The sequence below is a fragment of the Taudactylus pleione genome, unplaced genomic scaffold (assembly GCF_031769625.1).
Source record: "Taudactylus pleione unplaced genomic scaffold, aTauple2 ptg000203l, whole genome shotgun sequence".
NCBI classification, from domain to species: Eukaryota; Metazoa; Chordata; class Amphibia; order Anura; family Myobatrachidae; genus Taudactylus; species Taudactylus pleione.
The window spans coordinates 4985424-5000000 of record NW_028284605.1 but is presented as its reverse complement, the minus strand read 5'-3'; the positions used below and the strand labels follow the sequence as shown (position 1 = coordinate 5000000).

Sequence of the window (14577 nt, the reverse complement as noted above, 5' to 3'; positions counted from 1 at the left end):
GTGACATTCATGACTCATTGGGTCAGAGCTGTTTTGGGGACACGAGGAGGACCTACACAATATTAGGCATGTAGTTTTAATGGAATAGTTTTTGTGTCTAATGTCAAAAAATATATATATATACACAGTGTGTGTGTGTATATATATATATATAAATATATATATATATATATATATATATATAAAATCGGCGGCACTCGTGCATAAATGAAGACTCTGCAGGCATGGTTAATTACCAACATTTCAATACATTATGTTTTGTCTTGCACCTTAACGAATATACCTAATGTGCCAGAATATCTATATATAATATATGGGATTTGCACGGACAGCACTTCCCCAAGTATTGTTATACAAGCAACAATGCAGGTGCCCACCCTTACAGCCAGGTAAAGATCAGGCAGACTGAAAAAAAAAATCATCAAATCAGTAAACGTTGGTAACTAACCATGCCTGCAGAGTCTTCATTTATGCACAGAGTGCCGCCGGTTTGATGATTTTTTTTTCAGTCTGCCTGATCTTTACCTGGCTGTAATGGTGGGCACCTGCATTGTTGCTTGTATAACAATACTTGGGGAAGTGCTGTCCGTGCAAATCCCATATATTATATATAGATATTCTGGCACATTAGGTATACACCAGAGTTCTTTACAGTGATTGCAATCCACACAAAAGCATGTTATATTTTGCAAAATGGTTGTGATAATGTTACTTGTTTTTGAGAAGCTGTGATGTTAACACATTTATTTATTACTAGTTATTTATTTAGCGCACACATATTCCGCAGCGGTTTACAAGGAATATCTTGCCATTCACATCTGTCCCTGCCCCAGAGGAGCTTACAATCTATATTCCCTACCACATGCTCACAAACATACACACTATGGTGTTATATAATATATATATATGTATATGTGTGTATATATATATATATATATACACATGTACACACACACACACATATATATATATATATATATATATATATAGTGATAGGAACACTGGTAAAGTGGTGGTCAGTAGTAGATACATTTGTCCTAGGTTTTTGACCTATGTGTTCTAAAAGACCCCAGGAGAAAAGTCTGCAGTGAAGCAGATTTGAGTGTCGGCTTTTTGAAAAGCCGGTTTGGGACCTTGGGGTGTGGATGTGAGGAAAGGGAGGGCTCCATCCACAGGCCACTCCAGGTTTTGGCCTGTTAGCAGGCTCATTAGGGTCTGCACCTGGAACTGGCTGATATAGGATGTGTGTGATTGTAAGCTAGTGTCTCATACCTGGGAGAGCAAGCAGACTGGCTGGCTTAGAGACACTTGGTGAAAACTACCAGTAAGTCTTGTGCATACGCTTGTGTTGATGGTGGAGTCAGTAGGCCCCACTATTTCTTTAAAGAGGGAACCTCTTGTCTAGTTAGCGCCCAGACGGGCTAGCGTTTACTTTTGTTCTTGTTTTCCTTTTGTGTTGCACAGTAAACACTGGTACCAACCAGCTAGTACGAGACCCCAGACTGGAGTACTATTATTCCGGCTACTGCGTGTGTGTGAAGAGGGGGTTCATCTACCCCAGGAGAGGGATCCCGTGTCCGATCGTGTTACAATAATATATATATATATATATATATATATATATATATACACACACACACACACACACACACACACACACACACAACGTAGACAAAAGTGGCTGACAGCAAATAGGTCAACATGATTTTATGGACATCAGAACTTTGTGGGTACACCACGTGCACTGATAAAAAGCATTCATTGTAGTTTCATAGAACTGCAAGTGCGTGGGGCCTCCCTACGAAGTGCTCTTGTCGAAACAGTCACATAGGGGCCATTTGGAACTCGTGTGCAATGGTATGCATTACGCTTGCACAGGGGTGTTCAATCACTTGTCTATATATATATATATATATATATATATACACACACACACACACACACACAATCTATTTATACAACTAAAGAATGAAAGGTGAGTGTCAGTTTAACTTACGAGTGATACCACTTAATGAGGGACTCCTTTCTCAAAATATTCTGTATATAAAATAGTGTAGGACAACTCAAAGGCGTGCAAACCTAAACACAATCATGCAGAGAAAACAGCTTCCCTTTTTGAGTCATTTAAGGTCGCGAGTCAGAATTTCCGCAGTAAACGTGCAAAAAAAAAAAAAGGGACAGAAAATATAGACAATAGTGTAACAGTCCTAAATAAGTAATGTGCGTAAGAAAGAATCCCAGGTGATTTGGGTTAATAACCCCTTTGGTATTGTGCTTTACGGTCAGTAAGACTTCAAACTGCAATGTACAACCAATACTTCTTTCACGTGGCCTGGATCCTTCTACATATATTGGATGGGAAGTAGAATCCTTCAAGATATATGACAGGTTCCCGAAAACCTATTTTTTTAGGCCCAATAAATAAAAAAATAAATAAAAAAAAAGGATTAAAACCACAATAGCGTGATACCATAAAAACCAGCAATGAGTCCCAATATTAGTAATAAGTGATAAATGGACCAGTACACATGCTTACATTGTATTCAATGTAGGGGTGTTGTTTTTCTTAATTATTACAAATAAATAACAGCTACAAATCAACACTAACCAGTATAAAAGCTAATTTCCATGGCTAAGAGTAAACTGCACTGTGAATTGAGGTCACGGACTAGAGGTCCAGGACTTCCAGTTTGCATATGTATTTTACGTTTACTGGTACATCATTTTAACTTTGATGAGAACTTTGATCTACCTCTGGTTTTTAGACTTTCGGGTCACATGAGTATTTGTGTGAAGGTATCTTAGGCAATTTAAGAGGCATGGGACATAACACCCTGAGGAAGAGTTGCCTACAGCTCGAAACACGTTAACATTTTGACCCACGTGCCTTACCATCACAGGAGCCTAAAAGCTGTAATCCAGAACCTACTCCAGATCTTAGAGCCCATGAGGACAGAAGGTTCCAGAACTTCTCCTATATACACCACTCCAATTCTGAGTGGATCCGGTACTGTTCAGTACCCGTTATGTTTTTTGATGCTAATGTTTTACCATTGTTTAGTTTTAATAATTTCTGCTTTGGGATATTGCTACCTGTGCTTGTAATTTTCCCCTTTTGTGGTGAAAAGGGCAGAATAAAAAAAAACCACACACCTACATTGAAAACAACATAAGCATTACGCTCAAGGGGCCATTGTACTCCTGGTCCATTTATCATTTGGTGTGAATACATATAGGGACTCAATGTTGGTTCCTATGGTATCACGCTATTATGGTGTTCTTTTTCCATTTCTGGGCCTAAAAATCAGTACCCAGCCATATATCCGGAGGACTCTACGCACCATCCAATATATGACGAAGGTTCCAGACTGTGCAAAAGTAGTCGAATCACCTTATAACGCACTAGAACTTAACTTACCTGGAATGCTCACGCACATTGCTTATTTGGGACTGTATTATTTGGTACCAGAAAAAACGGATATGAAAAAAAGCAGACAGGAAAATTGCACACGGAAAAACCTCAGTCATAAATGTGCACATGGAAAATGACCTACACAGAAACATGCCCAATGCAATATTGCTCACATGGAAAATGCCCACACAAGATAGGTATAAAGAAAAGTGTACAGATTTAACAAAACTGTTCACTTATATTTCCTGCTTTTCCCTTACAAACATTTACACTCAAGAGCATTAAAGCTCTCTTCATACACAGGTCACACTTTTATAGCAATGAATACATACACTTATAACCAGTTACGGTATTATTCCGTTTAGGTTTGAGCGCCTTTGAAGGGTTCTACAGTATTATACCGATTGTTTAAAGGTTATTTTAGGCACAACCAGGTTCCCTCTCAGGCTGCACCCTAACCTATAGGAGCGCTATTATGTACCCGTAAACCCATTTACCCTTTCCCAAAACATGCCTACAGTCCACACTCCAAATATTTCATATACCTCTAATCAACCCCCTTTTCCTGTATTTTCCAAATTTATATGCTGCATTTTGAATGCGTAGCTACCACCACTTGGTCACGCTGGGTGTGAGCAGCTTAGAAATGTCATCATCCTGGGAAAGGAAGCCCTGTAGTTATGCTGGTCCAGTGAAGGGTTTATGTAATCAGAATGATTAGGGTTCACGTTTAAACTTTTTTGTAGTGAATTTTCTGTATAGCAGAGAGATCAGTATAACCAGGTAAACCAGCCAGCATCAGTCCATCCTGTCACAGCTCCTATACTATTTCAAGCAATGGAGCTTGACCTGTCAATCGGTGCGACATCAGCGATATAGTGCAATGCTGGGGTTGGCTGCCAATCTGCGTTTTTACCGAATTGTGGCAGTCAGGTAATTGGTTTTATTAATATCCCCCTTTACATGTAATCTAATTTGCTTAATCCATTTTTTTTCTTAAACTCAGTTGAGCAATAAATGGGTGGCATGTTAGACAGACTTGTAGCTTTTGATATAATTAAAATCTAAAAACTATACAAAGTAACTACATGTTTGTTTTTTTTTCATTTGCAGGTAAAACCTCTCACAGTGTCCATATCCTTATACTGCTCAACACCCTTGTACATTAGGAAAAACTTGTTGGCAGCATAACTCATTTCTATTTGTTACCAATCATATTAGCAAGTGGCTGTTTACTTCTATTTACTCTATAATGAAAACAGATGTTTTCATTTGTCTCATGAGATTTTTCAAATTGAATGTTGGTGGAATTTAACATATTGCAAGACAAAGACAAGAAATGTGACTACAAAACTGGAACTTCTTCACAACCATCATGGATAAAGCATAAGTTCCTGCAATGTGTCTACTGAGACCCCCGTTGGAGAAGATTAAGAGGATTAGGGGAGGGGGGGAAAGAATGTAAACTCTAGTTTGTCCTACAACCAGCTGAAGTATGTGGTAACTAGAGGGATTTCAATACCAGGTACCCAAATGTTTTTGAGTCTCAAAAATACCCTGGATTACTATTAAATCCCAGGTGATGCAAGATTGAAAACACAATGTGGTTTTGGCCTAGGAATGATATCTACCTTCTCAGTTCAGATCGCATTTTCTGGTTCTCTTAGGCTTCCCCAGTTAGAACTAGAATAGTCCCATAATCCAATTGCTATCAGTCACTGATAGGCTGGGAGCATGCGGCATCACTGCGTGGCACGCTCCCAGCCAATCAGTGCTTGAGAGCAGTCATATCACAGGACACCAGCTCTTCTACTGCAGCTGGGAGAGCATCCGGACAACGTGCCCATGTAATAAGTTAAAGAGGGGGAGGGATCAGGGAATAGGAGAGGAAGAGGCACAGCGAGGGGGGAATTGCATTGAGGACTGGGGAGGTGAATGGATGACAGAGAGAACAGGAGGGTCGAGATGGATGGCATAGGACAGAAGGAAGGAGAATGAAGGCAGGAATGACAGGAGTAAAAAAAAAAAAAAAATGCTTTTATTACCTTTTTCCCTTAATCCTAATTCAGACATTAATCCTGAAATCCAGAGACTGGAGCCCGATAATCCCAAAACTAGAAAATGATTTCAGGATTTGCCTAAGTAACTAGTCACACACTGTTGATGGCCTGTCCATTAGCAGCTCTGATCAGTTTGAATGGAAGAGGATTGGTCAGAAAAAGGACGACAGAAATACAACATTGCTCCACGTACTGTTCAAGATCATTGATCCAGGCCACACAAAATTCACAGACAGGAACAATAAAAAGTTCAGAAACTGCATCTATGGAAACATCGTGTCAAATATTTTAGATGACTTATGAATAGGTCTTGGAAAGCAAATAGTTTCCATTTTTCAGTGATTTGCAATATAAGAAGATGGTTTAAAATAAAAATATTTTCTAAGAATCAGTCAAATCTCTTTTCAATTGTGACTCTGGTAGTTATAACAGCTGTAAAAAAATTAATATTTTTACGAATGTGACAGGTTTTAAAACATTTGAACTGCAGAAATCAGTATAATAATAGGAGTATAAAGAAGCAGATATATAGATAAAGCCCCTTTGCTGGCCTACCCCATTAACAGCGCCATGACCAGTGTGGTAATAGGGATCTACCTGAAAACAATGCGTCCTCGTCAATTTTCTAAGATTTAATTAATTGTAAGTATACACTAAAGCACCACAACCAGATTATTCTTACTTGCACAAGGATTAAAGGCCATTTCTGACTGTTTCCTTTGATGTACTGAAAGTTTTGCACCTAAGTGTAATGTTAGTAAAATGTAGTGCTCCAATCTATATATTTAAAACACAGCATATCACCTTTTCCTGTTTGATGACGTAAGAAAAAATGTGCCCCCTGAGCAGCTATTTCATTTGTCCCCCTGTGGCCTTGACAATTATGTAGTATGTGCATTATAATTATGTATACTTGTAAAGTTGGTAAAGTGTCTAACTGTTCTGTCTGATCACCCATGTACTATGTAATTGCTGAATGCTCATTTAACTATGTAGGGCACTATTGAACCCTTGTAACGCTATATAAATTAAAAAGGTGTTTGAACAAATATCTCTCTCTTGAATATCCACATACAACTAGCCCCCGTGCACGTTAAACAGCCCTTCAATTCGCACCATGCCGTGAATCAGAAGTGCGGAGCCCCTTTTCATTAGACTTTTTACCTTCAAATGTGACTTATTCACACAATAGTGGATATAGAATGCACAAGCGGCTTCTGCTGATTAAAATTATATGCTGCGGTAGCCATCCGGAACGGACGTGTGTGTCTGGTCTCCTGGCTGATGCTCCACAATAGAGCTGTTCTGACTCAATTGGACCCCATCTGAGACCACTCTCTGCTTGCCCCTTACCAGCTGTTAACAGGGGACATTGCCGCGGAATTGGGAGACACCTCCTGTGTCCCAGCGGATTGTACCCTGTTCACCCTCTGGGATCCCCGGGCTCGAGTAATGCCGCGATCTGGTGAAGGTGCACAGAGCGATCTCTGCCCCAGCAATCCAGCCTCACCCGAGGTGTCCCCATCTCAACACATGGACCATCCCGCTGCCGGAGACCGCCGACCTGGTCCCCCTCCCACAAGGTAAATCCCGCCGCAGATAAGGCGCGTGGTATGGGCGTCCACTGGCCTGGTCACTGTGAGGCGGCTCCATCCACGGCCACCAGTCCTTTCTCTGCCTCTCCAACTGGGTGGGCTGGTGATCCCGCTTGCCAGACCCGCTGCCTTTGTCTGCTGGAGGCCTGACTGACTGGCCTGTGCCTGTCTCTCCTGCTGCCTCCATTTTGGGCTCAGTAGAAGCTATGCTCCCTTATATGTATTAAGGGGTTCGGCCCATTGAGCTCCCTATAGCTTTACTATTTGGAATTAACAGCCACCATATGCCTTTCTAGGTGCCTGAGCTATATATCTCCCAGCCCATTCTATTGGCATGTCTCCACCTAGTGGCTGAAGTGTGTAATTTCCATACAACATAGGAAATAATTTTGCTTATACAGAGTGTCTCACTTTTCTTTACATTACCACAGTGCCTACGATTATCTCCTATTACTGATCCCACACGAAATATCAGCCATACATAAAGGCTGCAAGATAACCGACGGCTGCCTAAATATTGGCTTCTGGGGGTTTACGCTCGTATGTGGTTCCTTTACATGACATATTTACGCCAATATATATTCTTGACCCAGCCCATTTATTGCTTCCATAAATCTTACACTATTTAAAAATGGGCAAGGATAGGAAATCTACCAACAAAAGAGACGACTCATCCTAGAAATGAAACTTCCCAACCAGAATTGCAGTCTTTCCTTTTACGAACACCTTCCAAGCCAGGCTCCACCCACAACACCTATGACTCTTCATCAGCCCCGTCTAACCCTCCAAGTCCCTCCTCAACTGAAGCCCCTTCTCTTCTATCCTCATCTAAAGTCAGCAATGAGATCAAAGAAATACTGGCTTATATTAAAACTACCAACTAAGCAAGATCTCCAAACTACCATAAAGCAAGAAATGGCATTGGTTAAACACAACCTCTCTCTACTTTCAGACCATCTTACTAGAAGAATGTCAAGAATCAACAGATACTAATTTAAAGATGTTATACCTTCTCAATCAGCTGAACTCCAAGCTTTAAAGTCCAGAATAGATGATTTGGACAACAGAGGGAGACGGGAACAACATCCGCATTAGGGGCTTATCAGAAAATGTCCAACCCTCCAACCTGATCGATGCCTTGACGAAGGCTTTTAATGAAATCCTCAGCTATGACCCGAATGATGAAATAGTCTTTGACAGGGCTCATAGAGCTTTACGCCCTCGAGGCTCTTCCTCGGACAGACCAAGAGATGTCATCTGTCGACTTTGTTACTTTACCCAGAAAGAAGACATCATGCATTAGGTCAGACAATTGGACGGTGTTGACTTCAATGGTGACACTATACACATTTACCATGATTTATCTTGGCACACCTTACAACTACGGAGAGCACTACAACCTTTGATGGATGAACTCCGCAAAAGCCAGCTCAAATACCGCTGGGGCTTCCCATTTCACCTTCAGGTGACGTTCTCCGGTAAAACTCACTCCCTTCACGGCTCGTCTGACCTCCCCTCATTCTGCGGTACCCTGGGCCTCCCTACAATCGAGACACCCGAGTGGAAAGACCCTCTGACCCAATTGGACCTGCCTTCCCACCCAGAAAAACACACCTGTAGCAGACAGTTCAACATTCACGACGCAGACCGAAGACCACCTCTGACCATCATGAAATGGAAGACACTTGAAAACTGGGTGACTGTCTGGCGTTATTGTCCCGGATCACTTTTTTTTCTAGGATCTCACCCAGAATGAGTAAAGTGAATGTTGAATTTTAAATAATTTCAATCCTCTAATGCCTCAGGTTATTCCTTGCTCACGGTTTTTCAGGTATCTTTATTCTCCATTTGTTCTAGTTTTTATTTCTTGTTTGGTAGAATTCCTCCTTATTTGGGATTACAACCTATTGATGCTGTGCCTATATGTTCTGTTACGGTTTACACTATTACATTTATTGTTGGTATCATTACATTTGCTCCAACAGTGATCCCATTATCTTACTCTCTTTCTTATACAGATGAGATGTCAATGTTTTGTCATTTTTGTTCCTTTAGTTAGTAGTGCCGCATTTAGACCTAGACCCCCTTGTGCCCCCTTACCCTGCACTCAATGTTTTCACCTACTGAGATCTTGGACAATGTGCTATGTTCCATGATCTCAGTCGCGGGATTCGCATTGTTACTATTAGTATTGTTTACTACTTTTATGTGCTTTTCTTCCTTTTTTCCACCACTAATTCTCTATTTTTCATTTTCCATTGGGATCCTTATTACTCTTCCTACCTAGTTTCGTCCCATGACTACAGACACTAAACTACATATCTCCTCAGTTAATGCCCGGGGCCTAAACATCGTGGAAAAAAGGTCCAAGCTTTTACGCTCTTTATGGACCAGTAGGGTACATGTGGCAATGATCCAGGAAACCCATTTTAAATCCGCCCACAAAACTCCCTCCCTCCGAGATCGCCGATTTCCTACTTTTTTTTAGCAATAGTCCTGAGGGGAAGTCAAAGGGAGTTGCCATCCTTTTTTTCAGAAGCTTCCCATTACCGACATAACTGTCCATAGACTAGTACCAGGTAGGGTTCTCTTGATGAATTGTCAACATTTTAATCAAGCTTTCTCGTTTATTAACATATGCGCACCCAACCATGCCCAACATACTTTCCTCAAATCCACTCTAGATCAGGATTGACCCCCTGACGAAGGGTATAGTAGTTATAGGAGGGGACCTCAATTGGACTCTGGATCCTACTGTAGATACTTCTAATAGCTCCACTAGTTTTTCTAATGCTAAATACCGCCCAGTTAGGAAGACATTTCATGACTACCAGTTGGCCGACTCATGGAGAGTTTTACATCCCTCAACTCGTGACTATTCTTTTTACTCCCACCCTCACAAAACATACTCCTGTCTTGATTATCTGTTCCTGAGGAGTCACAGACCTCTTCACTTGCTCACTGATGCCTCTACTGGCTCAATCACATGGTCGGATCACACTCCAGTCTCGCTGAAGCTAGCTTTACCCCATTCCTCGCCCAGACAGTGGACTTGGCGACTCAATGAGTCTCTTTTACAAGACGCTCATTGCAAGGCTGAGATCGCTGCGACTAGTTGATTATCTTGCACATAACGACACTCCTGATGTCTCTCAGATTACTATCTGGGAGGCACATAACAAGGGTAAGTTCTTACCATATCTCTATTTCTACGAAGTCCATAGGGTTCCACAGGATACCTTGGGGTATAGGCGATGGCGGCAGACAGATAACAGATCCGGACACTGAGGCAACAGCATTGGAGTGTCCACCGAGAGACTCCGAAGGTCTGAGTAGCAGTGCCATCTGGGCCAGTAGGAGCGTGCCGCCTTCTTGTTTGAACTTGCATAGCACTCGAGGGAGAAGGGAGAACGGAGGGAAGAGGTACGCATACCGGAAGGTCCAACTGACCGACAGGGCGTCCACCAGACAAGCTTTTGCATCTCTTGTTCTTGACCCGAACACAGGCAGTATCTCTGGTAGGCACCACTTGTTCACCAGTAGCTGAGACACCTCCTGGTGAAGAGACCACTCTCCTGGATGCACATCTTGACGGCTGAGAAAGTCTGCTTCCCAGTTGAGGACTCCTGGTATGAACACTGCCGATATTGCGGTAAGATGTCTTTCTGCCCAAGCCAGAATGCGGTACACCTCTGTCAGAGCCTTGGTGGAGTTGTCTGACTGTACCTGCATGGGTCTTCCGTGCAGGACCTGCCTTGCTTGCTGGAGAGCCTTGAACACTGCCCGAAGTTCCGATATGTTTATTGGAAGAGCAGCTTCTACTGGTGTCCACCTTTCCTGGAAGAAATGTGGACCTGTCACTGTTACCCAGCCTCAGAGACTGGTGTCCGTTGTCAGAAGGACCCAGTCCACAATACAAAAGGGGCGCCCCTTGTTCAGGTGAGCCGTCTGCAGCCACCAGGCCAGAGACAGACATACCTCTGGGGAAAGCACCATAGTCTGTGTCTTTATCCGCTGGGGCAACCCATTCCATCTGGAGAGGATCAACTTCTACACAGGTTTGGAGTGGAACTGGGCAAACTCCACCATGTCGAACATCAACACCATGGAACCCAGTAACCTCATTGCCGAGTGAATAAACACCCAGCAACTCCGCAGGCATATTCGAACTTTCGCCTGTAACGCAGAGATCTTTTCCTCCGTCACAAAGATCCTCTGATGTTGGGAGTCCAACAGAGCTCCTAGATGGAGCATCCTCTGTGATGGTAGCAGGGAGGACTTCTTCCAATTTATCAGCCAGCCATGAGTCTGCAATAAAGAGACTGTCAGCTGCAGATGGCGCCGAAGTTTCTCTGGAGACTCCGCCAACAACAGGAGGTCGTCAGATATGGTAACAAGCAATTCCCTGCATCCGCAGGTGAGCTGCCATAACTTTGGTAAACACTCGAGGCGCTAGGGCAAGACCAAAGGGCAGTGCCTGAAATTGGAAGTGGTCACGGACCACTGCAAACCTGAGGAAATGCTGGTGCTCTGTAGCAATAGGGATATGTAGGTAAGCATCCTGAATATCCAGCGACACCATGAAATCCCCAGGTTCCATCGCTAGGATGAAGGTACGCAGGGTCTCCATCTGGAACCGAGGAACCCTCAAAAATTTGTTGAGGGATTTGAAGTTGAGTATTGACTGGTAGGACTCATTGGGTTTCTGTACCAGAAAAAGATACCCCAATCCCTTCTGAGACAAAGCAACTGGCACTATGACCTCATCCTGGACCATAAAGTGCAATACCTTCGTAAATCCCAGGGCCTTGTCCTGATTGGACTGAAGACCTGTGGTGAAAAACAGTCTGGGAGGCCTCTGTCGGAAAGACAGGGCGTACCCCTGAGAAACCACTTCTCTTACCCATGTGTCTGAAGTGGTCAGACACCAGCTTTGGGCGAATTGAAGAAGTCGGCCTCCCACTTTGGGGTCCCCCAAAGACAGGCCCATCCCGTCAGGCCGAAGGCTTGTCATCGGACTTGGGAGCAGGGCATCTGGTGCTCTAAGCCTGCTTCTTTGGCTTTGTAGGTTTCTTGGCAGCAGTCCGCCTAGGAAAGGACTGTACCCTAGGCTTACTCTGGGTTCTATAGGGCCGAAAGTACGAAGAGCCCGACCCTGATGGGACTGTAGCCGATGGCAGGCACGCGAACTTAGCTGCCGCCAGGGTAGCCACAATTTTGTCCAGATCAGGGCCAAAAAGGACTTCTCCATTAAAGGGTAAACTCTCCAAACCCTTCTTGAAATCAGCATCCGCCTTCCAAGAACGCAACCACAGGGTGCGACGAGCTGCAACAGCTGCCGAGCAGATCCTAGAAGCAAGAAGGCCGCCTCATTAATGTATGTGACTGAGTCCCTTAGATTACCCACCAACTCCACCTGGTCAGGTGATGAGTTCGGGTCCAGATACGCCTCCAAAGTATCAGCCCAACGCTCCATGGCTCTAGCCACCTAGCACACGGCCATAGCCAGTCTGGACACTCCTCCTGCAAGGGAATTCATGGATTTGAGACATATTTCAACCTTGCGATCCATAGGATCCTTTAAAGGAAGACATGGAGGGTATAGGTAATGTAGCATTCTTCACTAGACAAGTGACATGAGAATCCACTTGTGAAGGAGTTTCCCACTTGGAGAAATAATTTTCCGCAAAGGGATATGCCACTGCCAAACGCCTTTGAGGCTGGTAACGTTTACCCAGAGTTTTCCACGCTTCCTCTAGATGATCCACTAGCTGGCCAGATAGGGGAAATACCGTAGCATCACCTTTAACATCCTTGAAAAAGGCATATTTTGATTTGGCTATGGGTGATTCATCATCCAATAACGAAGGCCATGAGGACTGCACGTATAAGGCCCGGTATATAGACCTAAGACTTAGACTCCGACTCCTTAGTACGGAAAGGCTCCTGGTCAGAAAGGTCAAGCATCTCTCAGTCATTAGATGACATCATCCTGATCAAATTGCTCAGTCTGAGATTGCAGCGGTCGCTTATGCGGCCGAAATGATGACTCCCCCTGTAATACATCCGACAGGTGTTACACCGTAGTGGACAGGGAGCTAACCCACACAGGTTCTTGAGTGACCTGGGGGGGTGATAGTGGGAGACTCTGGGGGACCACTAACTGTCTAGGGAATCCCTGTATGGGAGACGCCACCATTGATTTCTGTGAAAACCCCATCTGGGGCAAAGCAGTGGGTGACGCTAGCTGGCCCACCAGGGTTGTAAGCGCCTTAGCAACACAAGCCCAGGGAGGTTCCTGCACAGGTGCAGAGACAGTCATAGGGCGTGAGAGGAGAAAACATGCCTTACATAACCCCTCAGAGTGCCCATCACCCTCCACCAACTGTACATGACATACGGTAAATTTTGGATGTAGGGAAAAATCATCTTCACTGTCAGACATGATGAGTGACACTTTAGACTGTATGTGACACAACTCACTGATAACACTGTATTAGTGAGGTAATAACCACCATGCGACACCGCACCACAAGGGCTTTAGCAGAGAAAGACAGGGATAGGTAAAATGGCTGACAGACAGAAATTAAGTACAGGCAGCAGTGCTAGCATGAAGTCACATACAATGCAGAAATCAACCCTGCACTATCAGTGCTGAGCTCAACTACACAGACACAGAGTCTGGTAGGAAACAGCGCTACATACTCTGACCTGTTATCAGCGGAGGAGAGGTATGTGGGGGGACCCGGACCATGATGCCAACCAGCGTTCAGCTTCCAACAATGTTTGCCACATGTAAAAAGATGGCCGCCGAGAGGCAGAGGAGGCGGAGTCCAGGGGATGAGCGGCTGCACTGGCTCAGAACGCTGTGGAGAGGCCGTGTGCAGCGGGGGGGGAGGCACGACGGCTGCTGTGCAGGGAAGGCGCGCTCCCATGGCCTGCATTTAACCCCCAGGACGTTTCTGCACCACTATGGCCCGCTGTCGGGGGGGGGGGGGTAGTGGAAGCACAGGTGCAATACCTAGCTCCACGCTGTGGCCAGTCCGCAGGGAGCCTCCTGCCTGGGGACTCAGGACTGTGTTATTCGGTGGGGACCCACCGCTGGACCCAGCCGCTTATCTGTGTCCCCTGTAAATCCGGCCACAGTCCAGGTAACCAGGGTCACCGCTAGCTGTGACCCCAGTTACCCACCAGGATCCCCGGATCAGTACCGGCGTTGTGGTACCAGCGGGGTGTAGGAGTGACGGCATGGACGTCAGTACTGACTGTCCATGCTGTACACTCAGTGTGAAGCCACAGCTGCTAGAAGAACTTCAGGGGCCTCAACAGACCCCCCCCTCTGCACAGGTGCCTCCGACTCCGAGCCGGGCACCGATGAAAACTGAGTGCCTGAGGCTCGCGGGCGGAGTATAGTAGAGGGAGCCCAGTGCATACTGGGAGGCTGAAAACTTAACTCTGTGGTGCCCGGATGTCTGCCACCATCGCCTATACCCCAAGGTATCCTGTGGAT

The 14577-nt window shown here is 44.6% G+C and overlaps 1 protein-coding gene across 3 annotated transcripts in view; it reads left to right on the top strand.

The window, feature by feature from the left end:
* TMIGD1 (transmembrane and immunoglobulin domain containing 1) overlaps window positions 1-6488 on the top strand; it is a 136001-nt gene extending 129513 nt beyond the window's left edge. For all 3 annotated transcript variants that reach the window (XM_088477803.1, XM_088477805.1, XM_088477804.1), the window contains one exon: window positions 4526-6488. In XM_088477803.1, coding sequence (XP_088333929.1) covers window positions 4526-4529 — 4 coding nt within the window. In that variant the 3' untranslated portion in view covers window positions 4530-6488. The remainder of the gene's footprint in view (window positions 1-4525) is intronic.
* The last annotated feature ends 8089 nt before the right edge of the window (window positions 6489-14577 follow it).